The sequence below is a fragment of the Oryzias latipes genome, chromosome 19, assembly GCF_053564925.1.
Source record: "Oryzias latipes strain Hd-rR chromosome 19, Olatipes_Hd-rR_3.1".
Lineage (NCBI taxonomy): Eukaryota > Metazoa > Chordata > Actinopteri > Beloniformes > Adrianichthyidae > Oryzias > Oryzias latipes.
This window is the reverse complement of record NC_136255.1, coordinates 6,699,618-6,724,796: the sequence shown is the minus strand read 5'-3', so window position 1 is coordinate 6,724,796 and position 25,179 is coordinate 6,699,618. Positions and strand designations below refer to the sequence as shown.

Genomic DNA, 25,179 nt, shown 5'->3' with positions numbered 1-25,179 from the left:
GATCAAAAGATGATCAAAGTGGGACTTTAATATTTGCTACTAATTGTAGAGATGCAAAGGTGAAGATAAACGTGCATTAAAAAGGCATTGTGGACTCTCATGTGCAAAACATTTTTGCAAATATGTGCACACATAGATTATTTGGGGGTAAATTTAGTCATTTGATCATAGCTGTGCAGATGAGAGGTGATATGCAGAGACTCCCAGGCAACAAGACATTTGATCAAAGAAACAAAATGCATTTTTACCAATTTACACTGATTAAAAGTGTCAGTTTCTGCCTAATTTGAACTTTTGCAGTTTGTAGAAATTATTGACCTCCTGTGTCTTGTTCCTCCCCAGGTGCTGTGTGTAGCAAGAGCAGCACAGAGAAAGGAAGCTCTGCGGAGAAGGGGGTGTGGCAGCAGGCCTCTCCGGCTGTGGATGTGCTGGGTGGTAACCCCCAGGCTGCGCAGAATGTGGCTGGGGAGTCACCTCGGCATGCCCCGCAGTCGGTCGCAGCTGCCCCCTGCCCGATCCCTCCATCTACAAATCCATCCAGCATGTCGTTGTCGGACGGCAACAGCTCAGTATTCCCTGGCATGGATGCTTCAGCAACCTTTTCTGAGACTCTCACAAGCAGCAATTTTAAGGATGTCATCTCAGAAGAAGTCTGCACTGAGGAGAGCATTGTTGGAATTGCTAAGTCATTGCCAGTGTCCTTCATTCAGGACAGTAGTTCCTTTGCTAAGAAGCAAAGGCTCTCAAATCTTCCTTGCCCCCCACTTGCAGCACGGATTGACGGCTCAGTGCAAGAGGTTCAGGACGGGCTACAAATTAATAAAGAGGAAAGCCACTCAGATAGTCAAACAGACGGGATTCGGCCTCATCAAGAAAATACCGGGCTTGTGGTTACTTTGCGTACCCAGGAAGAACAATCTATCGCTTTGGACTATAATCCCGACACTGAAACAAAAGTGGATGTTCGTAGACAAGAGCTCTCAGAATCCACCGTCTCTCCCTCAATTGTTGGTGTCACAGTTCAAGACCCCACAAACTATGGGGTTGCGGTGCAGTCAGACAGGGAAACATTCGTCCGTCAGGGCAGCCACAAAACTCCATCAGATACTGCAGAACCAAAAGATAGTTTCAAGGACTCAAATGCTTCAGCCTCTTTGCTCTCAGCGGAAAATGCAAAGAACAAACAAACAAACCTTCCAAAAACACAACCTAAAACCGTCAGGAAAATCCCAAACGACGGCAGCAATGTGCAAAAGGAAAATACTTCAGAATCAATCGAGGCCTTGACAGAGGCGCTTGATGTCACCTCTGTCAAGGAAACACAACCTCACCCACCTGATATACTTGAGACCCAAAAGGCTAAAGAATCCCAGCATGGATTATATTCCTCCCTTGGAAATGAGAGTGCAGTGCCCACCAGGAATCTCCCTGTAACAGAGCAGGGTGATGGGGGGGTAAGGGAAACCCAAACAGATGCTGCTGCCCCTTCAGTGCTGCCGGAGATTTCCTCCAAACCTCCAGCAGGAGCTCCTCTGTTTGACACCAACCTGGTTGTCTCACTACATGCAGGGGAGGTCATCAAGACAGACATGTCCCATACCTCTGATCCAGTCCCTGCCCACGAAACCTCACTGATTGCTGAGATTGTTCACTCTGCCAATGCCCATGAGATCGTGGTCGTCCGAGAGGGGGCTCATATCAGTGGTGACTGGTCAAACATGCACCTAAATCAGAGTTACCTGCTACAACGAGAAGATGGCACTGTGTGCGAAGCTGCCATTGTTAATGAACTCTCCACTGGAGGAGCAAAACTGTATGAAGATGGTGTTCAGGCGGGCATGGAACTCAGCTCTCAGCCCGTGGAAGTATATGAGTTTTGCAGTTTGGTGGAGGAGGTTGCTGAGGAAACGATCTGTGGCAGCAGTAGCACACAGATACCTCAGTCTCCAGGATATGAAGTAAACTTATTCAATGCATTACTGGAAAATACTGAGGAGTACACCATCAAAGAGGACACTGAACCTACCTTTCACTCGGCTGATGAAAGTGAAACAATCATCATTTCCCAGCAACCTTTGCCTTCTTCAAGTGGGCATGATTCCCATAATTTGTCCATACAAAAAGCAAGGGTAGCTGCAGTCGGGCCACATTTGATATTAGATAATCAAACGGTTGAAGTGTCTCACTCAGGTGAGGTTTGTTTAGTTCAAGTAGCTGCAGTTGCTTCAGAGTCTTTCACTGTTCAGCAGGCAGACACAAGTATACAATTTGGCACCCACTGTGTACAAGCGAATGCTACAGAGTCAGAGTTAAAGGAAGCACACGGATTGGATTCTTCTAAGCCAAAAGCAGAAACAGCAACAAGTTCTTTAGGAATCTCCACCCCGGTGGCTGACATTGGTGGGGAAAAACTGGGGGCACAGCCTTCTGTTGCAGTTTCAGTGCATATTTCTTGTTTAGAAAACCAGCCTCGTGTTTCCACTCATGAAGGGACCAAAGAAACTCCTGCTTTGACTCCATCACAGAGTATTCACGCTGTGGTTATGCCCACTGAGGCCAAACCTGAGGGACTCTCCACCACACGTTACTCTAGTGTCGATCCAAAGTTGCTTGTTCAGGAATCAGAAAAAAGTCCCCTCCTTAACCTACCGAATGCGGACGCCATATTGACAAATTCCCACAGTTCTTGGTCTGGCACTGAGGAGTGCCTTTCTGCAGATGTCACAAAAGACTCCTCATCTTCATCTGTGGCTCCAAGCAGCCAGGAAGATCAGGCCCCTGACGAAGAAAAATCAGCAGCTCCTGTTGAAGCTCAGCAGTCTAATTTGAGTGGTTGCACACCTCTTCAGAATGAATCTGACTCTGCAACAGCTTCAATAAACAAACCCGTAGCCTTAACTTCTACCAAAACATCAACAAACGAAGCAGATCCTGCGTCTGAAAATGTTGAAACCCCCACTGACACCACTTCCCTTGTTTTACCTGACACCATCCACGTGGTCACAGCACCAGAGGAAACGGATTGTGAGGTTACAATGGCTGCCAGTCCCAGCAATCCTCTGACGGGCATCCCTGACTTTGAGGATGAGGACAGTGAGGACATGGAGCAGGACAAACCCGTGGGAGAAACGGAAGTCCAAGAGAGCTTGTCAGGTCAGGTTAGCAGCCAGGAAGAAGACAGTGATGAGGAAGCAGACGAAAGTGAAATGACCTCCTCCAGCTCATCACACAAGGTACTTTCATCAGATATTCATTTAATTGACCTCTGCAGAGACTCAGAATGTCCTGGAGAGGCAACATGTTAAAAAATATTTTTGTCTTATTTCACACAGTGAAAAGAAATTTTCACGGATGTAAAAACCCCTCTCTTTAAAAAGATAGCAATTTTTATGTTTTCTTTTTATAAGCAAATCTTTTTTTGCATTCTCTATTCTCTATCCAGATATAAGGAAAATAGCGGCTATTGAGGGCTGCTCTTTTTAAAAATTCTTTTTAATTGTGATTTTTCTTTTTTTCTTTCTTTTAGTATTTATACATTTTATTTTAACAAATCAATTTATTCACCAAACAATTGGAAGGTAATTGTGTATATTTAGCTTTCCCAAAATGCATTGCGGTTGTGTTCTTGTTGTCATTCTAAATGTATGAGATATTATATTTACAATATAATAATTTTGTTCTACATAAACTGGCCGCATGCTAAGCCACATGTGTTTTCTAGCAGGGACAGAACAGGACAGCCAGACAGGTGATGTTCCTGAAGGTAAGTGGAGGTTGTCAGGCATTGAAAGCATCATATTAACCAGCATGAGGGCACATGATAGACGGACACCATCACTTCTGATAATTTTTCGTTTTAACTTGTGTAAACGATTTTTTGATGTAAGGAAAGCATACTGACGATAAGTCATTGTGGGACTTAATGGAAGATGTTTATACTCGTTAAGCGCAAACTCCTGCTTCGGTTATGTATGGGGTTATCTTTAACAATTTCCACTTTTTTTATGTTTGTCAACTTTCCAAAAAAAGATGTTATCCTCATTTTTCTCCTTGGTGTCTTAGGTGCGTCAGTGGATCTCAGAAAGAGTCTCTGCCAACTCGTCTCCTGTCTCGTCCTCAACCTCCTCTTCCTTCCTTGGTCCTTCATCCAGCACGGATTGGACCACATCTCGACGAGAGAAGTCCTCACCTCTCAGAGGTCCCCATGGCAAGTTTGTCTCCCCTACCTCAACTGGCTACACCTCCTGCTCCTCCCCAACAGACCAGGCTGCCTCTCAGAGGTCGCGTGGAGAAAGAGTCACTGACATGGCAGAGCTTGCTAAACATGTAAGTGAAATTCTTTAGCTTACATTTAAGCACACACAAAAAAAAAAACATGTTCTGAATAATCTAAAGGAATATTTTTATGACACGGAGAATCTAAAGATGGCATATTTTCCCATCCATAAATCTGATTTAATGTATATTTATATAATAACCTTTTGCCACCACAGTGGTTTCAGATATTTACCTCTCACCAGTTAATTCAGTTTCTACCACCAACATTTTGTAAAACTAATGCGAGACAAGCCTTTTTTTTTTATTCTGGTTCGGAGCAAAAACTACAGAAGCATTGACAGTGCATTCATAATGAATGCAGCTGTGTGCTGCACTGCAGGGGTCGAGTAAAGCAATCTGACATGCAATTAGTAAGTTCTATCTAGTAAAAAAAGCTGTTTTAATCTAATTTGTTTATTTCCTGAGAGATTTACAAAAACGCAAAGCCGGAAATTACTTGCATATGTATCGCTGAATGATGCAACAACATCGCATGGTGTTCATAATTACAATGCCTGACAAAAGCATTTGCAGCTGTTTATATAAACAAGTTAGCTTTAGAAATCACAAATCTATGAAAAAAAAACAAATAATTCTTTGGTTGCTTTTCCATTGAGCATTTTATTTTCATGTAGAGGGCTTGTGTTGCTGTCTTTTGAAAAGCCTCTAAAGTTTTATGAGGTTTACCTTCATAAAGAAATGTCAACCCCCCCAATGTTTTAACTACAGGCGAGAGACTAATGGCAGCTAGGCAGAGAGTTAGAAAGAGTTGCTGACAAAAATGATTAGTATGAACAATATATTGGTGACTTTGTAGCTTTTTGGTGGAATGAAATGGCAGTACTGTTTTTTTTTTGTCCATTTGCGGATAATTAAAGAAACCAATTTAAAGTAATTTGATTTTTAAGTGTGCCTACATGAAGCCATCTTAAAGAGGAATTGCACATCGACAGCTGTGCACCATCTGGTCTAGGTTTAAATCCTTTGTGCTTTCACCAAAATTGGAATTTTCCTTTTAAGGAACTCATTCTGCACTACATTTTTCCATGCCAACACTTAACCCCAACATTTCAGAGGCATCCTAATCGGTGTGTGCTTTGCAGGAAGCGGACATTGAGCATCGAACACAGGCCTTGAAGCGTGAGGGCTTCTGGTCAACGAAGCGTCTTAGCCGCTTGACGGAACCTCAGCGACCCAAAGTTCATTGGGATTACTTATGCGAGGAGATGCAGTGGCTTTCTGCTGACTTTGCTCAAGAGAGACGCTGGAAGAGAGGTGTGGCCAGAAAGGTAATACGTCTTTGAATGATCACAAATAGTTGTTTTTGTTTGCTTCTCATTTGTAAGTTGTTTTACTGGTCAGCTGAGTGAATTTTCATAATTACAAGCTTTTTACATAAGTGGAAATGGATGTAAACACTCCATTGCATTTTTTTCTGTAATGTGTATCGTTGACTTGTTTTTAGGTGGTGCGAATGGTGGTGCGACATCATGAGGAGCTTCGACAAAAAGAGGAAAAAGCTAAAAGAGACGAACATGCCAAAATCCGAAAAATTGCCTCCAATATCGCAAAAGAAATCCGATCATTCTGGACTAATGTTGAGAAGGTACAGAAGTCCCTGTGCAATCTGTATTTTGGGAGATTGGTATTCTTTTGCAATTAGTTGTAAATCCAAGACTCTTATTTTGAAATAAATATTGCATGTCTATACTGGCATTCAGAAGCAAAAACCAACCCATTTTGTTGCTGTTGTCTGTGTGTGAAGGTGGTTCAGTTCAAGCAGCAGTCCAGGCTGGAGGAAAAACGGAAAAAGGCTTTAGACCTTCAGCTGGACTTCATTGTAGGCCAGACGGAGAAATACTCCGACCTTCTCAGCAAGTCACTTGCTCCCAGCAGGCCTCCTGAGGTTGTCGTCTCTCCTCAAAAAATACATCCGCCTGCCACTGATGAGGACGGTGAGTGTTCCTCTATAGGCGTCACATAGGTGACTTTTGCTGTTGACTTGTAACAGAACCTCAATACTTTAAGAGCTGATTCAGTGGTTGAGACATTGATGTTGTCAAATAGCAAGACACCAACAGCTGAATGTTCTCTAATGTCCACAGAGGTCAGATGTTTCATTGGGAATAAGTGCTTTTTGACAGCTTAGGCTTTTATAATATTTTAGATATGTTTAAATATACATGAGAGCTGTTTAAATGTGCATACATGATTAATAGTTGTAATTATATTAATGATTTAAAAAGAAACAGTTTTTGAAGGAATTTTCAGTGATCTGTAGCTAATGCTGCATGGTATCCATGTTAAACCTGTCAGACTTGTCTGAAAGCCTAGGATTGTAGAGCATAAACACGGACATCAATTGAAACTTTTAACTTGTCCGAGATTTAAAAAAAGAAAGGAGGGCGTGACCTTTTACTTTGAAAGTCATCTTCACTGCTGTCTCTATCTGAAGCAATTGAGATAACTTAAAGACCCGCTCTGATGAAAATTGTTTTTTTTGACACAATGCTGGAGGACATATATTAACAATATTGAGCCTTTATTCAAACTTTTGTGAATCAGGAGCAGACGACAAAATGCTGTTTGAAAAAGGTTGTTTTTGTGATACGATGAGCGGTCCACAAGCTCCCTGCTCTGCCCTATTCTGATGCATCCACTTGCAGACAAATAGATCCATGACTTCTACGTTTTCCTCATGTAAGCTGACATCTGGCTCAAGGCTCTGCAAATGGATAGCGCCAAAATTGCTTGCCTTTTTTGTTGCACTGGCAATGTTAGGTAGGGGGGGAGAACGTGTAAACCGAGAGCTGTCATCAATGGGGAGGGTAAAGGGGTAGAGTTGCTTTGTGCCAGCAGTTCAGTTCCACTCACAACTCAGAGGTAAACTTCTAATGAACTGCTGCTGTTCTGCAGAAACTATGTCCTAGGAAACGACACACTTTTCATTACTTTATTTATTTTTGGCTAAAAACATTATAATCATCATTAAAAGACCACTGGGAACACTTTTATGATAGATCAGAAGATGATCAGAATGGGACTTTAAAACATGTCTTGGTTAAAAAAAACATCTCTTTCTCCTAATGTTTAAGAAAAACAAACAGATTTTTTTTCTTCAGAAATTTGAATCTAGTTGGATGAAATCTGAGGTGTATTTTAAATTTGAGCATCATAGTTAGTATTAAACTGCCTCTGACATTTGTGTGTTCTGTCAAGCTCAACGTATTTTTAATCTATCTTACTCTTGATATATTATATAATTATATATATTTTATCTCGACCAAAAACCCTTATCTCCACGCAGACAGAGACTTCGAGCCTCCGTGTGAGGAGGAAGATGACGAGGAAACCATAGAGGTGGAGGAGCAGCAGGAGGGGAATGATGCTGAGAGCCATCAGAGGGAAATTGAACTACTGAAGGAAGAGGGCATGTTGCCCCTTGATCAACTTCTCAGCACCCTCAAATTACCACCGCCGCAGGTACCTCATCAAACTGGTCTACATTGAAAGTGCTTTAGGAGAAATGAGTCAAACTCTGCTGTTAGGCATAAAACACCTATTCTTTCATAAAAACAGAATTTTAAAAATACGTGTGTGAAAAAGAGAACCTCCCTGTGACAGCTCTGACCCCAGACTACCTTCACTGAAACTCTTGGAGGCTTTGAATACATTTAAGGGAGATGCTGTTTTCAAATGAACACTAAATTGTCTTTCAATCCTAAATATACTATGTGTCATATGTCTTTCAGACTACTGGATTTCCTAAAACAAATTAAAAATACATTTGAAGATATTTTTAATGTCCTTTTTATTAGCAGGTTATTCTTATAAATACAGTTGGTTTAGGCCGAGTGGGAATATTTAGAATTAGAATCTTCTCAGATGGTTCATTTTCCATGACCTGTTGTTAATTCCAAAGCCGTCTGAGGAAGAGTGCTCAAATGGATCATCTACATCAGAAGAGGAAGAGGAGCAGGAGCGGGAGGAAGAGGAAGATGGGGAATTTACTGCTAATGAAGAGGATGGTAAGACTGATTAGAAACATTCTCCTCAGATGTTCATAAGGACACAGCATTCTGCAGGTGTTTTTATTTTATTTTAAATTGTATTAAATGTGTTATTTTTTATCTTATTTTGCAGCTGAGGATGAGGAGGACACCATAGCAGCACAGGAGAAGAGGGAAGGAAATGTTGATCATGCAGAGGAGCTTGATGACTTGAACAGAGAGGGTATTGAATTAGTGAATTATGTTTTTCCTGATGCATTCAGTGGGAATAATGTTGTTAAATCATGCTTCAGGTTTGTATTGTTTTCTCGCTTTAACCTGTTGCCTATCATATTAATTCTGCCCTCACAGGAGAAATGAGCATTGAGGAGCTGCTTGAGAAGTATAAAGGAGCTTATGTGTCCGATTTCGAAGAACCGTCCGGTTCTGGCTCTAGAGCAAGCTCCAATTTGGAAGTTTCTGGTGATGAGGAGGTGGAGACCGAAGAAGATGAGAGCGATGTGGAAAGCAACACGTCTTCCTCAGGTACTATCCTGTTGGTTTAGAATCATGCCCATTTGATGGTCTCTCTGTCGAGGCCTGAAGATAAACTAAATACTAGCTACTAAATTTCCCTTTACTAAATTTCCCTTCGGGGATCAATAAAGTTGTTCTTGAATTCTTGAATCTTAAACCTGAAAGATAAATCTGTTAATCCAAATGTTTTTCTTTCAGATTCACCAGGAGAAAGTGCTGAAGACGAGGAAAGTGACAAGGATGAGATGAGTAATGAGGAAGCAGATGATGATGAAGGAATGGAGCTTTTGCTGAAGGAGGGAGACAGCAGTCTGTCTTCTTCCAGCTCACGACCAAAGAAAGAAATCAGTCATATTGCTGCTACTGCTGAGAGCCTGCAGCCTAAAGGTTACACTCTGGCTACTACAAAGGTCAGCTATGAAGATATGAAGTTTATTTTATAAACTCTCAAGAACAAAATGAGATAACTTCCTATTGTTCTTGTAACTTAAGGTCAAGACTCCCATCCCTTTCCTGCTTCATGGCACTTTAAGAGAGTACCAGCACATTGGGCTGGACTGGTTGGTCACCATGTATGAGAAGAAGCTTAACGGAATACTAGCTGATGAAATGGGTCTGGGTAAAACCATCCAAACTATTGCTCTGCTCGCTCACCTGGCCTGTGAAAAAGGTAACAGACATGAAGCTTTGCAGTGTTTGCATCACAAAGAAATGTTTGACTGTTTTACATTTCATTTTTATTTTTTTCAAAAGTGAACTGGGGCCCCCATCTCATCATTGTCCCCACCAGCGTGATGCTAAACTGGGAAATGGAGTTGAAACGCTGGTGTCCTGGGTTCAAAATCCTCACTTACTTTGGCAGTCAGAAGGAAAGAAAGCTAAAGAGACAGGTACTGAGTTTCCCTTGGTTGTAACCGTGTTCAGCGGCATTTCTCTACAGAAGTGATCATTCTGTTTTTGTATTTATAAAAACCGGTCCTGGCAAACAATGTACCGTACGTTGTCTTCTTTCTCTTTCGGCTTTTCCCATCAGGGGTCGCCACAGCGAATCATCCTTTTCCACCTCACTCTATCATGAACATCTTCTACCCTAACGTTAGCCAACTTCATGTCCTCTGTTAAGACATCCATATATCTCCTCTTTGGCCGTCCTCTTGCCCTCCGGCCAGGCAGCTCCATCTCCAACATCCTTCTACCAATATATCCACTATCCCTCCTCTGAACATGTCCAAACCATCTCAGTCTGGCTTCTCTGACTTTGTCGCTAACACAGGCAACGTGAGCCGTCCCTCTGATGTACTCGTTCCTTATCCTGTCTAACCTGGTCACTCCTAAGGAGAACCTCAACATCTTCATCTCCGCTACCTCCATCTCAGCCTCTTGTCTCTGTCTCACTGCTACCGTCTCTAACCCATAGAGCAGAGCTGGTCTCACCACTGTCTTGTACACCTTTCCTTTGAGTCTTGCTGGCACTCTTCTGTCACACAACACTCCTGACACTTTCCTCCACCCGCTCCAACCTGCCTGCACTCGCCTCTTCACCTCTTTTCCACAATCCCCATCACACTGAACTGTTGACCCCAAGGACTTAAACTCCTGCACCTTCTTCACCTCAGTCCCCTGTAACCTAACGCTTCTACCTTGATCCCTCTCGTTCAGACACATGTATTCTGTCTTACTACGACTGACCTTCATACCTCTTCTTTCCAGAGCAAACCTCCACCTCTCTAGCTGTTCCTCCACCTGCTCTCTACTCTCACTGCAAGTTACAATGTCATCCGCAAACATCATTGTCCAGGGAGATTCCTGTCTTACCTCGTCTGTCAGCCTGTCCATCAGCATAGCAAACAAAAAAGGACTCAAAGCTGATCCTTGGTGTAGTCCCACCTCCACCTTGAACTCCTCTGTCTGACCTACAGCACATCTCACCACCGTCATACTTCTCTCATACATGTCCTGAACTACTCTGACATACTTCTCTGCCACTCCAGACGACCTCATACAGTACCACAGCTCCTCCCTCGGCACCCTGTCATACGCCTTCTCTAAATCTACGAACACACAATGCAGCTCCTTCTGACCTTCTCTGTACTTTTCCATCAACATTCTCAAAGCAAAAATGGCATCAGTGGTGCTCTTACGGGGCATGAAACCATACTGCTGCTCACAAATCTCCACCTTCTTCCTAAGCCTGGCTTCCACTACTCTTTCCCACAGCTTCATTGTGTGGCTCATCAACTTTATTCCTCTATAGTTGCTGCAGTTCTGCGTGTCACCCTTGTTCTTAAAGATCGGGACCAGAACGCTTCTCCTCCATTCCTCAGGCATCTTCTCACTCTCTAAAATCCTATTGAACAACCTTGTTAGAAATTCCACTGCTGTCTCTCCTAAGCACTTCCATACCTCCACAGGTACGTCATCAGGACCAACGGCCTTTCCGCTCTTCATCCTTTTCAGAGCCTTCCTAACCTCATCCTTTCCAATCTCTGCTACTTCCTGCTCCACAACAACCACATCTTCCTCCCTTCTTTCCCTGTCATTTTCCTCGTTCATCAGCTCCTCAAAATACTCCTTCCATCTTTTCTGTACACTCTCTTGGGTTGTTAGCAACTTTCCATCTCTGTCCTTAATCGCCCTTATCTGTTGCACGTCCTTCCCATCTCTGTCTCTCTGTCTGGCTAGCCTGTACAAGTCCTTCTCTCCTTCCTTTGTGTCTAACCTGTCATAAAGCTCATCGTAAGCTTTCTGTTTGGCCTTTGCCACCTCTCTCTTCACTCTACGCTGCGCTTCCTTGTACTCCTGTCTACCTTCCTCAGTCCTTTCTACATCCCACTTCCTTTTAGCCAACCTCTTCCTCTGGACGCATTCCTGTACTTCCTCATTCCACCACCAAGTCTCTTTACCGTCTTTCCTCTTTCCAGATGACACACCTAGCACCTTCCTACCCGTTTCCCTGATAATCTCTGCTGTAGTTTCCCAGTCATCTGGAAGTTCATCCTGACCACCCAGGACCTGCCTCAACTTCTGCCTAAATTCCTCACAAGTTTCTTCATTCTGTAGCTTCCACCACTTGGTCTTCTTTTCTGTTTTCCCTATCTTCTTCTTCCTGACCTCCAGAGTCATCTTACACACCACCATGCGGTGCTGTCTGGCTACACTCTCTCCTACCACCACTTTGCAGTCATTAACCTCTCTCAAATGACCTCGTCTACATAGGATGTAGTCCACCTGAGTACTCCTACCTCCACTTCTGTATGTCACTCTATGTTCCTCTCTCTTCTGGAAGTAAGTGTTGACTACAGCCATTTCCATCCTCTTCGCAAAGTCCACCACCATCTGTCCCTCCAGATTCCTTTCCTTCACACCAAACCTGCCCATCACCTCCTCATCACCTCTGTTGCCCTCACCAACATGCCCATTAAAGTCTGCTCCAATAACAAACCCTTTCACAACCGTACGTTGTGAAAGGGAAAAAAAACTGTGGGGCTTTGGAGTTGTTACATGATTCTTAAATCTAGGCAGAAAATAAGAATTGAAGACATGGCAGAGCAGTTTTATATTAAAATAATGATCTGTTTGCCCAGTTTTTTTTAGAGTAACCACTAGTTTAGTCAGTGTAGGCCAGTTTAGACCAGTGTAACTGCAAATACACATGGTTGTAATCAGACGGTTGCTGTCTGATCATAAACTCATATCTTCATTAATAAAGTCTTAAGTTGATCAGCACATTTTTTCCGTTTCCCTCCTTAGGGCTGGACAAAACCTAATGCGTTCCACGTGTGCATCACCTCATATAAACTGGTGCTGCAGGATCACCAGGCCTTCAGGCGGAAGTCTTGGCGTTATTTAATCCTCGATGAAGCTCAGAATATCAAGAACTTCAAGTCCCAACGATGGCAGAGTCTGCTGAACTTCAACAGGTCTGTTCAAAGGGAGAATCCCCAGAATGGTTGATGTTTTATTGATGGCCTCAGTCTGCTGAAGTCACAAACTTTGTAGTCCTGCTTTAGAGCCCTCTGCTCAGGTGTTTACTACACTACATCTGTCACTGGTGCTGTAGTATTGTTTCAAATATAAACAGTTGGTGGTGCGTTGAGCTGTCTGAGAATCATTAACCCTCTTCCTGTTTCCTGAGGTTGTCAAGTAAAAACACGAAAGTCAAACATCTCTTTAGAAGAAAAACTCACCCACAACATACCGAGCTCAAACTCTGACCTAAATAATTCATATTAGGTGACAGAAATTCTGATGATTAGAGGAATTGATTCCTGCTTCATTTGAGCATAAATTTTAAGGGTCATGATCAAAGAAACCAAGCTTTTAAAAGTCAGAACAGAAAAAGCAGGAGTTCCTGTCATCATGTAGTGGCTCACTAATACACGGCTGCTGCTTCTTGACTGCTGGGATTAACAGATGTTTGTCATGAATTTAGTCAGTGTGCAGTTTTGAAAACATGAACAGATTTTCTTTGTAATTCCAAGTTTCTACCACTTTCAGCAATTGTTGTTGTAGTATATCTGCTTGGTAACTGTGAGGAAAGTAGAAGGACAAATTTGTCTGCCCACTGTTAAATTCTTTCAAGCAGACAATCAGAAAAAATGGTTTTACTTGTAAATCTTTTATATTCCTCTTAACACTGATGAATTTGTAGCCATTTTCAGGATTGAAGAATTCCGTGAAAATAAGACACTAAGTTGCTGTATTTCTGTCTCAGCCAGAAAAAGGGTTTAATGACCGGATGAGGCTGTTTACAAAGAAAGTTCTTTAGAATTTCAATGGAGCCTGTCTCAAATGTGGAACTTTTTTTTTATTTTATAAAACTCGATTTAAAAGTACTTAAATGTCTTCTTTAAGTCGTGCTAATACAGTGTTCTTTCATTTATCCCGGAGGAAAGAGTGATAGGCGAAATCTGTCAAGTAGGATTGCAGATGTTTTACGGCTGTAAAACATCTCACTATTTACTCTATGCACTTTTTTCAGACAGACATGAACATTTTCAGACTTTTCTCTCTTGTTTAAACTCTCAAAGTTGAAGTTTTCATACAAAAAGAAGTCTAATATTAAAGATTTATATAGAACTAAATGCATTCTGTATAGATGTGGCATTGAGGAGGTTGATAAGATTAATAGCCAAGCAGCTCGCACAACACGGTGTGCGTGCAGCGGTAAACTGCGATATAGTGAGGGAACACTTCGATTTGTTTTCAGTGGAAAGCAATGATTAAATCCTCTCAACACCAACCGTTTTATGTTTTCTTTTATGAGGATGTAAAGGGAACCCATTGTCCCATTTTACCCACATTCCATTCTTGAAAATGTTTGAAAGCATTCATGTTAGGTAATGTCACCCTCAAAACCAAATAGTTCTGTTTTTAGATAAGTGGACAAACCGCACATCAAGCCTATTTGACAGAGAAAACATGCAGGTTTGAATATGTGCTTTTTAGGTCCCATTTTTATCCATCATAATACCAAAATCTCCAGTGAGTCACTAGTTTGCCTTAAATTAAAATGCTCTTTGAAAGAATAACCCAGGAGGTTTTTACACTAGATGATTTGGCAGATGTATAAATGTCTAAATTTGACACAGAGGTGCTGCATTTGAAAATCCTCGCAACGTTCCCTCATAATTGTACCTTACGTTAAAACCCTACAAATGCCTGCATATTGATTTAATTCTGTCCTAACTTTAACCAACCACAGCCACCGGCGACTGCTGCTGACGGGAACGCCTCTTCAGAACAGCCTGATGGAGCTTTGGTCCCTCATGCACTTCCTGATGCCTCACGTCTTTCAGTCCCACCGAGAGTTCAAAGAGTGGTTCTCCAACCCGCTGACGGGGATGATTGAGGGCAGTCAGGAGTACAACGAAGGTCTGGTGAAGAGACTTCACAAAGTGCTGAGGCCATTTCTTCTCAGGAGGATCAAGGCTGACGTTGAGAAGCAGATGCCCAAAAAATATGAGCACGTGGTGCGCTGCCGCCTCTCAAAGAGGCAGCGATTTCTCTATGACGACTTTATGGCACAAGCTTCGTAAGTTTCTAAACTACAATCTTACATAACTGAATGAATAAACATTCTGTTTCTTCAGTGAATTTTAGCATGGGTTGGCTTTAGGTCAGTTGTTACACTATTTTTGTGATTTCCAGTTCAAGCTTTGTTACTTTCTCACCCACAGGACCCGTGAAACTTTGGCCAGTGGGCACTTCATGTCTGTGATAAACATTCTCATGCAGCTCCGCAAAGTGTGCAACCACCCCAACCTGTTTGACCCTCGACCCATCCAGTCGCCCTTCATCACGCAGCCCATCGTTTTCTACACCGCCTCCATGGTGCAGGATGCGCTGGATGTTCCCCCTCTGAAGGTTAGAAGGACAAGTTAAGAGGGGGGGTATGGTAAAAACAATAAATAAAAAGGTCCAAGTTTGACACTTTCTTTTCCTCAGCGCTGCGATCTTTCCATGTTTAATTTGATGGGTTTGGAGGGTCGTGTGACTCGTTACCAGGCAGACGTCTTCCTGCCACGCTACAAGGTCAGCCGGCAGCTGATCCAGGAGATTAATGAGGCTCCAGCACCTCCACCACGGCCCAAACCGGTCCGAATGAAAGTCAACAGGTACATGGCAGATCTGAGAATTACAGTTATTGCTAATCAGGGTGAAAACAGACATGCTGGTTAGATTGGAGGTGCTTATTGGTTCTGTAGGTTTAAAAGCCAGATGATTTGTTGAGTGGAGCTTAAATTGTACTTCAGATCTGAGTTTCAATTTATTTTTTTAATGAGTTTTAAGAATAAATTAGGGTGACAAAATTACTGTCTGCTTTACAAAGAGAATTTTTTTTAGTGTCTTTGAATTTTAATAATGTGGCTTGAACTGTTATACAACTGGTAATACGGATTTTCACTAAGTAAAATTTCAGAAATGGAAAACTTTTGCCTTAAACGTGTCCAATAATACTTTTATTCCAAAACATTTTCTCTGTGTCTAGGATGTTCCAGCCCCCTCCTAAGGGGGATAACAGACCGGTTTTGCTCATGAATAAACCTGTCTGTTCAGTTCCACTTGCAACTCAAACTCCCAAACCTGTAGTTTCTGAAGTTGCCCCAGCTCCTGCACCTGCAGTTCAGCAAGGTTAGTGACACGTAAACAAAGAAGCAAAGAGACTCTGTCTGGATGGAAAATACATAAACATACATTTCTGATCGATATCTTGGATACTTTTAATAGTTGAAATATAATCAGATAATAAGATAAAGAAAAAAAGAGATTAAGATAAAGAGAATCCCTTTTTTGTGGTTTTACAAATGTCCCAATGCTTGTCTGCTTTCAGTGGTGTGTTCAGTGGCACCCACTCCTCCGCCTCGTCCTTCTGTGCTTCCTGCTCCTCAAACTGCAGTGAGATCCACTACTCCCAAGCCAATGCTGACTATTCGGGCACCTGCTGCTCCCTGCGCAGCTGGTGTTCCAACTCATCCGAGTCCAAACCCCAGCAACGTCCTACCACAAAGGGTTTTACTTAGTCCTGACATGCAAGCAAGGCTACCTTGTAAGTATATAGTTCTTCATACGTTTTGTTTAAGAGTTTAAGATGTAGTTGAACCATTTGTCTTATAGTAGAGAGTACTGCTGTAATGCAGAGCTGAAACTCCTCTGTTTGAAATTAGCTCTTTAGGTTGAGTAATTTATTTGTTAGATGAATAAAACACTTCGTCCAGAAAACAATGATAGTTGATGAGGTTGGATCATCAAAAATATTTTTATTTTCAAATGAAAAATGTAAATATCATGAAGGGAATGGTTATGATGATAAAATTGTAGTAGAGTCAGTAAATCTGACAATTGAAGATGTTCTTGGTGGTTTTTTTTTTGTTTTGTTTGCTTCTCCTCATGTCCTACTGCTCCTTCTGTCTGTTTCTGTTCTTCAGCTGGTGAAGTGGTGAGCATAGCACAGTTGGCGTCCCTGGCAGGCCGACCCGTTTCATCATGTCAGGGCAGTAAACCCGTAACCTTCCAGCTTCAGGGCAATAAGCTGACTCTTTCAGGAGCTCAGATTCACCAAGTCCCAGCTGCTAGTCCACGCCCAGTTCAAGGTCTGAACCGTTTTTTAAAATCTGAACTGCGTTGGTAAATGTGAAAACCTTAGAAGGTTTTGTGAAGTGATTTGAACAATTTCGGGTCCTTTCAGTGATGAGCAGTCAGTGCATGTTCAGCATAGAAGACCAAAAGAAATTTTGTGATTCAGTCCAACTGCAGCTCAAATTTGGTCTCTGGAAAATGAAACAAACATTTTCACAAAATGAGATTGCAGTTTAGATTGAGACACAACACATTTACACATCTTTGTCTCTAGGACTGGTTCAGGGTTAGAAAAACAATTTTTCAAAACAAATAGTATTTACTTAGAACATACAATATTAGTTAATCTACGGCGTTCATTTATTTTGTTTTATTGAAATTTTCTTGTTTTTGGATAAAGCCTAATTATAGCATTTTCTGTAACTTTTCAATGTAAGAATTGGTATTTTGACAAATGAAAAAATACATCCTAAAAAATAAAAATAAAAACTAAATTTTAATGGAATTGATTAAGGAGTTTTGCAGTGACACCTGGCTTTTTTCAATATATTTCTGTTGTTTGCAGAATTGTCATTGATTTACAGTCAACCCAGAAAATTAAATTCAAACAAATGTCCGATGTTTATAAATTAAACTCATGACGATTGTTGTCTTTGTAATACAGTCCTAGGGTAAGTTTTCTGTCTTTGTCTTTGTAGGTAACGTAATGCATCTGGTAACAAGCGGGACGCAGCATCACATTATCAGTCAGCCAGCACAGCTGACTGTCCAGACAACAAGCCACACCCAGTCTGCAAACACGCCCTCCACCACCCCACCACCAAACCGACTGCAGCAGAACGTCTCCTCTCAAGGTATTTGACTCTTCTTTCTGTCTCTTTATTTCAGCCACGACTCCCAGACGTTGAGGTCGATTCAGGTCAGAGATCTTGTCCTTAAACTCATGACAGCCTATTTTTGTTTTTAGCACCCTCAACAATGGTGAGCAGCCAGGGAGTTGTGAAGATCGTTGTTCGTCAACCAGCAGGCAAGGAAGGTGTGCCTGTGCCCACACTGGCAATGGCCCCTTCTCCTCGTGTTGCTCCCCTGGCACCCTCACACCCACAGATCAGTGCTACCCCCGTCAGAAACACTGCTCCACTGCAAATAGCCCCACGCACGCTTGGCCCTGCTACTGCCCACTACACCATAGCCCCTCCAAGGAACCCTAGCTCAACTCCTAACCACCCCCAAACCCCCCGCCCCGTCCTTAAAGTAGTGCAGCCGCCTTCAACCAGCACCGAGCAGCCAGGTGAGAGCACAAGTGATTTGAATTCTGTCTGGGCTTTATTTGATTTCAGTGTCCATGCTTAGAAAACAGAGCTGGGTCAAACGGTCTTCCGTGAGTCTTTTCCTGGGTCAGAAAACTTGTATAAGTGTGCTTCTTGAAATTGAGTAAATATGTAAACGCAAACGAAAAAGCTACAAAAATGATGAGCAAATGTTTTTGGTGAGAAACGAGGAGTTTTAAGCCCTTTTGATATTAATCAAAGCCCATTTGGTTTTACCCTCAAAGTTGTAGCAGCCATGTTTTACACTTTGTGTTTAATATTTACAGTCTTGGCTCTGCCCACCCCCTCAACAACTGTGCCCAAGTCTTCTACCGAAACAAAGGACAATGGCAAAAGCGGCGAAGCACCAGGTACCACAAAGTCCAAGCCTGGTGTTCGACCAAAGGTTAACCCCCCACCTCGACGGGTTCCCCGCCCCCCTCCCCGCTCTCCTTTTTATGTGGTAAGCAGTAGATTCACATAGTAATGTGGAGTCGATACCAAAAATGTTGGATTTTTTTCTTTTCTTCTTGAACTTCGCATCATTATTTTTCTTCAACAGTCATGGCTGGAAAAAACCCTCAAAGACCAGATCAAAAGCCGACTGGACCTCATCTCTCGAGTCAACGATCATCATTGCGGCGTAAAACCAGTGTATGGCGTGGAGGTTCTGGACTTTCTGACATTTCTACCTGGTCCTCATCCATCTCCTGCTGCTTTGAACTCTGGAGGAGAGTGGAGCCGATCGGGTCACAGCAGCTGTTTGTTTGCTCAGTGGCAGAACAAGAACAACTTCTGGTTTCAAAGCCTTGCTTTAAAGGAGGCCATCCACAGCATTGAGGAACGGCTGCAGCTTCTCAGCCATACCATAGACAGGCAAGCTCTGATACGTTTTTCCTTATACCTTTATTAAAGCTGTAACTTAACCAAGCTGTTTTCTGTCGTTTAGGTTTACATTTGTGATTCCTCCAGTCGAGGCGTCTCCGATCTCCATGCACTGCTGTCATCCTCCTCCCTCCCTGCACCACGAGCAGGAAATCTTTTCATCCACGCTTTCAGCTTGCGTTGCTCCTCTGACTCGGAGCCTTCATCGTATCCAGTGTAACATGAGGACTCAGTTCCCTGATCTTAGGCTCATACAGTATGATTGTGGTGAGTTTTTAACATCTTTTGGTTAATTAGTGCAGAAAATGTAGAAGAAGTTGAAAGAAATCAGCTTTAAAATACTGAATCTGCTCGGTAGTGGGCTATTTACCGAAAAACGTGTCTGAGACTTCAGATGTTTTCTCAGAGATTTTTGTTTCTTAAGACCAGAGGATTGAAGAAAGGACTTGTTTCACAATTCAAGAACAAAATCGCCTAATTATCTTAAATATTTGCTCATTATCCCAGATAACAAAAGCTTAAAACACCTAAACAAAGGAAAATTGTGAATTTAAAAAAAGCTACATTTCTTGTTTTCATTACCAAAACCTTTTCATTTCTAATTGTAATAATAAATGTACTTAAAAAGTAGAAGTTTATGAGAATTAAAGATTTAATTCAGTTAAATATTTTCTGTATTGGTGATGCAGTTTTAGTCTACAGGGTTTATTTATTTAAAAAACCGTCACACCATTGTTTTTAGAGTCAAAAATGTATTCGATGTTGCTTTGAACTTTCTTTTCTCTGTCCTATTTTTTCAGGTAAGCTTCAGACTCTCCATGTTCTGCTGCGAAAACTGAAGTCGGAAGGGCACAGGGTGTTGATATTTACTCAGATGACGCGCATGTTGGACGTGCTGGAGCAATTCCTCAACTACCACGGTCATATTTACTTGCGCTTGGATGGCAGCACTCGAGTAGAACAGAGACAGGTCAGTCTTATACTTGATGGCAGCAGGATATTTAAGTTTTCATCACTAAACAGTCAGGAAGCAGAGCTCTCCTGTCTGATGATGATGACGATTCCATGTTGCTCTTTTCTCTTTCCTCCACAGGCCCTCATGGAGCGCTTCAATGCAGACCGCCGGATCTTCTGCTTCATTCTGTCAACTCGCAGTGGCGGTGTGGGCGTGAACCTGACCGGAGCAGACACAGTAGTGTTCTACGACAGCGACTGGAACCCCACCATGGACGCTCAGGCACAGGACCGTTGCCATCGAATCGGCCAGACCCGGGACGTCCACATCTACAGGTAAACCCCCCTAACTGAACAAACAGATTTTTTTTGTCTGACTTTTATTTTCATCTTTTCAACAAAAACAAAAATCCACACTATTTGCAGCTTGTGACGTGAGTTTTAACCTCCTCCTCAGGTTGATCAGTGAGCGCACAGTGGAGGAAAACATTCTAAAGAAAGCTAACCAGAAAAGGATGCTGGGAGATATGGCGATTGAGGGAGGAAACTTTACCACTGCCTTCTTCAAGCAGGTACCATTTTTTTCCCCTTTTTCTCTATTTTTTTTTTCTGTATGTGTGTGAAATATACATGGATGGGGTTCAGTCAGAGCCTCGCATGTGACTGATTAGCTACTTGCATGTTGATCACGTAACAATACATCTTTGTTAATCTGTAAACAAATGCTGTTTTTAATGGATATCCATGATTGCGATGTCTGCAACCTTCAATGCTAAAGAGCCTTTCTGGACAGGTAATTATTCACTGAAAACCCATCGAGAGCCACAAAGTCCTACTTCACCATTTGGAAAAATAAACCTTATGTTTCTGTGATGATTAAAAAAATTGTATTTATATAATGTAGCTTTTAAATATTTACAATAATTAAATTACAATTTTATAAATAAAAAAGTTATTTTGTTTTACTTTTGACAGCAGTACATGCAAATTCCTGTAAAATACACCTTTTGTCAAATAAGATCCTCCTGCTTCAAGAGATTTACTTGAATAAAACATGCAAGAAAGCAAATTTAAACTTGACATTTTCTATCAATATGACAATTTTCTATCAATATAACTTTGGTGTGCCTTCATCCTTTTTCTCTTTTTACTATCAAATATAAACCTGACGACGTTGGTGTAGAATCCAGAGAATATATATACATGTAAATGCAAATACGTATATACGTAAAGAACTTTGCCTCTAAGCAGCAGCTAGACAAAATAAGAATGTGCTTTTTAAGTTTATTCTAACAAGAAACCACTCTAACAGTAAATTACACTTTTTACCATCATTTTTGCTCAGTTATCTGACATGTTAAAAAAATAATTATGAATGAAAAAAAGTAATAAACAATTGAACCCAAACTACAAACCATTATTTATTTAAATCATCATTGTAGTAGGTTTAGGGGATGTCATCTGGACTTGGTTTTAAAGTTGGAAGACGTTTCACCTCTTATTCAAGAGGCTTTGTCAATTCTGAAATAGCTGGTCTAAGAGCTGGTATATATGCGCTCATTGGGGGAGGAGTTAGACCTGAAACTGGAGGTGTTGTCATTTGTTGGAAAGAAGAAGGAAGAGCAACATATCCACCAAGCCCTCCGAACCTGTGGATATCCCAAGTGGGCATTCACCAGATCCCAACATACAGGAAAACAAGACAAGAAGGAACAAGAGCCGAAACGGAACAGTATTTCAATTCCATATATCTCAGGCCTGTCTGAAAAACTTAAAAGGATTTTCAAACAACATAACATCCCAGTTCATCTCAAACCAGTCAATACCCTCAGACAGAAACTGGTTCATCCAAAGGACAAAATTCCCAGCTACAAACAGAGTAATGTTGTGTACTCTATCCACAGCAAAGAGAACTGCAATGAACAGTATATAGGAGAAACCAAACAACCGCTACACAAGCGGCTTTACCAACATCGCAGAGCCAACCCAAGTGGACCTGAGTCTGCAGTACATCTCCACCTGAAGGCCACAAACCACTCTTTCAAGGACAGTGAAGTCCGAAATAGCCAGAGAGAAAGGATGGTTTGAGCGAGGAGTGAAAGAAGCCATCTTTGTCAAGAAGGATAAACCTTCTCTTAATAAGAATGGTGGTCTCAGGTTTATTCTTCCATCCATCTACGGCAGTGTTTTGAAACCTAAACAAACCAAACCAGTTCCACCTGAGTCGTTAACCGCTGAAAGAGACGACCATTTGGAGAGGGAGTCACTGACTCCCCAACCCCCAGCTGAGGACAAAGGACTATTAACGACCCGAAACCACGTAGGCTAAGTGGACAACACCTCCAGTTTCAGGTCTAACTCCTCCCCCAATGAGCGCATATATACCAGCTCTTAGACCAGCTATTTCAGAATTGACAAAGCCTCTTGGATAAGAGGTGAAACGTCTTCCAACTTTAAAACCAAGTCCAGATGACAACCCCTAAACCTACTACAATGGAACCAACCTGGATGAATGAGAGTCTTCATAGACATGTTAAATCATCATTATTTTTCTTCAAATCCAAACGGCCACATTGGAGAGATAAAGGAGGCTCCAGAGCCTCAAATGACAGACTCCTGCATTGACTATAATCCTTTTTTAAACATGATTTCAAAAACAAATAAACTCCTCAACCCTCTTGATTTATGTGAAGTTCTTAAAGCAAAGCTTAATTGGTTTCATAGCTTTAAGACATGACAACATTTTTAGGAACAATGTTTAGAGAATAGTCATCACAAAAGTTAACCCAACCTTTATCTCCCAAATTCAGTTTCATCTTGTTGTTTGTGTCTCAGCAAACCATCAGGGAGCTGTTTGATGTTAATGATGGTGAGAAGAGGGAGGCGGCAGCGGAATTGTCTGTTCCTCAATCAGAGGAGGAGGAAGGTGTCAACAAGCAAAGCACCACCATTCTGGAGCAGGTTGGTTCTGACATTGCTATGAGAAAGAAGTTGTAGTCCCTGTTGATCATTCCTGTTCTGCTAATGCTCGGATGGTTCCTGCAGGCGCTGTGTCGTGCTGAGGATGAGGAGGATATAGTGGCTGCTTCTCAGGCCAAAGCGGAGCAGGTGGCTGAACTGGCAGAGTTTAATGAGAACATACCGCTGGATGACGGCGGAGAACAGGAGGAGGTGGAGGAGCTTTCCAAAGCTGAACAGGAAATTGCAGCTCTTGTTGAACAGGTAACTGGTGTTAATTAAATCTATTGTCCAACATCTGTTCATTTATATGAAGGCAAAGCTGATTAGTAGTTAAGAAAAGAACTGATTCAGCACACACACATTTTGGGTCAACACAAACTGTCCTGCTTTTAGCTTAACTGATTTTAATATTGTGTCTTTATTCTTTTATTGAGCTCCAATCAGCTTTTATAAGTAGAAAGCAATGGAAGAACTAAATTCTATGAGATTACTTGTTTATATATATATATATATATATATATAGATATATAGATATAGATATAATTAGCATAGACAATTAAAACAGTAAATATGTTCAAAAACCCATTTTGTTTAAACTCTTGCAAACATTGTGTTTTTGCTTCAGCTCACTCCCATTGAGCGATATGCCATGAACTTCCTGGAGGCCTCATTAGAAGATGTGTGCAAGGAGGAGTTAAAGCAGGCTGAGGTAAAGCCGTCCTGATCACTTTTATATTTAAATAAAATAAATGTCAATCCAAATGTTTTTTTTTCTGGATATCTGTAGGATTTATTATGCATTAATAATACTACTACTAATAATAATAATTGATACTTTATTTATCCCACAATGAGGAAATTCTTCTCCGCATTTTGACCAATCCCCTGTGGGGACGACCTGCTCTAGCGCCTGAGCTAAACTGCCGCCCATTAGTGTATTATCTCATAAAGCCCAAATGTTAATCCTAGAATTATGGTGTTTTGCGGTTTCCATTCACAGTTGTCTGTGAAAACCTATTTTTAGAGGAGAAAATACACGAAAAAAGACTTAAACTCACTTTGACAGAAAATTTTTTTTCTTCTGAACTTCATCGTAGCAGTGTGACAAAAGTACTTTGAAACACCACGTTTGCATGAACGTACGTTTTGAGGAAAAAAAGCTACAAAATGGCAACATTTTTCCATGAATTATTTTCCTTAAATGAAGTACCGTAACTAGTTAAAAGGGGTCTAATTTTTTTGTCAAACCTGACCTTAGTTTCATATTAAACATACAACATGGCCGAATCCAAATTCATTCCCTACCCCTACGGCCTTTCCCTATCCCTACATTTAGAAAAAATTGTGTTCCAATCCAGACGGTACCACCACTGGATGACGTCATCAACAGTCGCCGGTTATCTACGTTGGCGTGTAGCTGCCGGCCCTTGGAAAATGCATAACATCGGTTTTATAACTTTAATATAATATAACTTAACTATAATATAACTTTAAAAAGTCATGCAAAAGCAAAATTTAAATACTTACAAATGTAAACTTCTGTGCTTCAGAGCACACCCACATAAAGAAATGCATTCTCCTCTGCGTCCCGCTGCGACAAGGATCACTATGGGGATCGCTACAGCTCCCCCTTTAAAAAAAACAAGTTCAGACGCCACTGAAAATGACCGTACAATTGGAGCAACAGGGAGGAGCCAGAGGGTTAGGGAAAGAATTCTGATTCGGCCTAAATTCAATTCAATTCGATTTTATTTGTACAGTAAACCCTTGTTTATCGCGGGGGTTACGTTCCAAAAAGAACCCGTGATAGGCAAAATCCGTGAAGTAGAAACCTCTATTTTTTTTAACAATTATTATACAATTAAATACTCTGTTATACATTGAAAAGAAGAACAAACCATTTTACAGGCTCAAACATTTGTTTCACAAATCAAAGTACTTTAAAAACGTTTTTTTTTTCAACAAATAACTTCTGTACAGTACTGTCAAATAATAATTTTAATCATCAATGTGAACAGAAGGCTTCAAATCGCGGAGATTAGCCCCGCCCACCGCGACCCGAGAGTAATTGAATTAAACGGGAGAAAATTTAAAATGATCATGAAAAAAATACAAAGTACAAACGGACAAATAGTGGCTCAGGTGTA

At 41.5% G+C, this 25,179-nt stretch overlaps 1 protein-coding gene across 5 annotated transcripts in view; it reads left to right on the top strand.

The window, feature by feature from the left end:
- The window catches only part of srcap (Snf2-related CREBBP activator protein), a 33,842-nt gene that overhangs the window by 2,407 nt on the left and 6,256 nt on the right, over positions 1–25,179 (top strand). For 2 of the 5 annotated variants that reach the window (XM_020711943.3, XM_020711944.3), the window contains exons 3-33: positions 343–3,233; positions 3,722–3,763; positions 4,063–4,326; positions 5,421–5,606; positions 5,783–5,923; positions 6,083–6,272; positions 7,625–7,800; positions 8,240–8,345; positions 8,461–8,550; positions 8,679–8,852; positions 9,042–9,253; positions 9,336–9,513; positions 9,597–9,733; positions 12,594–12,763; positions 14,548–14,877; positions 15,023–15,209; positions 15,291–15,460; positions 15,835–15,977; positions 16,177–16,392; positions 16,772–16,936; positions 17,621–17,776; positions 17,890–18,213; positions 18,520–18,695; positions 18,795–19,108; positions 19,182–19,384; positions 19,918–20,087; positions 20,211–20,407; positions 20,529–20,643; positions 22,907–23,032; positions 23,117–23,293; positions 23,658–23,741. In XM_020711943.3, the coding sequence (XP_020567602.1) occupies positions 543–3,233; positions 3,722–3,763; positions 4,063–4,326; positions 5,421–5,606; positions 5,783–5,923; positions 6,083–6,272; positions 7,625–7,800; positions 8,240–8,345; positions 8,461–8,550; positions 8,679–8,852; positions 9,042–9,253; positions 9,336–9,513; positions 9,597–9,733; positions 12,594–12,763; positions 14,548–14,877; positions 15,023–15,209; positions 15,291–15,460; positions 15,835–15,977; positions 16,177–16,392; positions 16,772–16,936; positions 17,621–17,776; positions 17,890–18,213; positions 18,520–18,695; positions 18,795–19,108; positions 19,182–19,384; positions 19,918–20,087; positions 20,211–20,407; positions 20,529–20,643; positions 22,907–23,032; positions 23,117–23,293; positions 23,658–23,741 (8,010 nt within the window). In that variant the 5' untranslated portion in view covers positions 343–542. The remainder of the gene's footprint in view (positions 1–342; positions 3,234–3,721; positions 3,764–4,062; positions 4,327–5,420; positions 5,607–5,782; positions 5,924–6,082; positions 6,273–7,624; positions 7,801–8,239; positions 8,346–8,460; positions 8,551–8,678; positions 8,853–9,041; positions 9,254–9,335; positions 9,514–9,596; positions 9,734–12,593; positions 12,764–14,547; positions 14,878–15,022; positions 15,210–15,290; positions 15,461–15,834; positions 15,978–16,176; positions 16,393–16,771; positions 16,937–17,620; positions 17,777–17,889; positions 18,214–18,519; positions 18,696–18,794; positions 19,109–19,181; positions 19,385–19,917; positions 20,088–20,210; positions 20,408–20,528; positions 20,644–22,906; positions 23,033–23,116; positions 23,294–23,657; positions 23,742–25,179) is intronic. The other 3 variants (XM_011488406.4, XM_078937934.1, XM_020711945.3) reach the window with 2 other exon arrangements.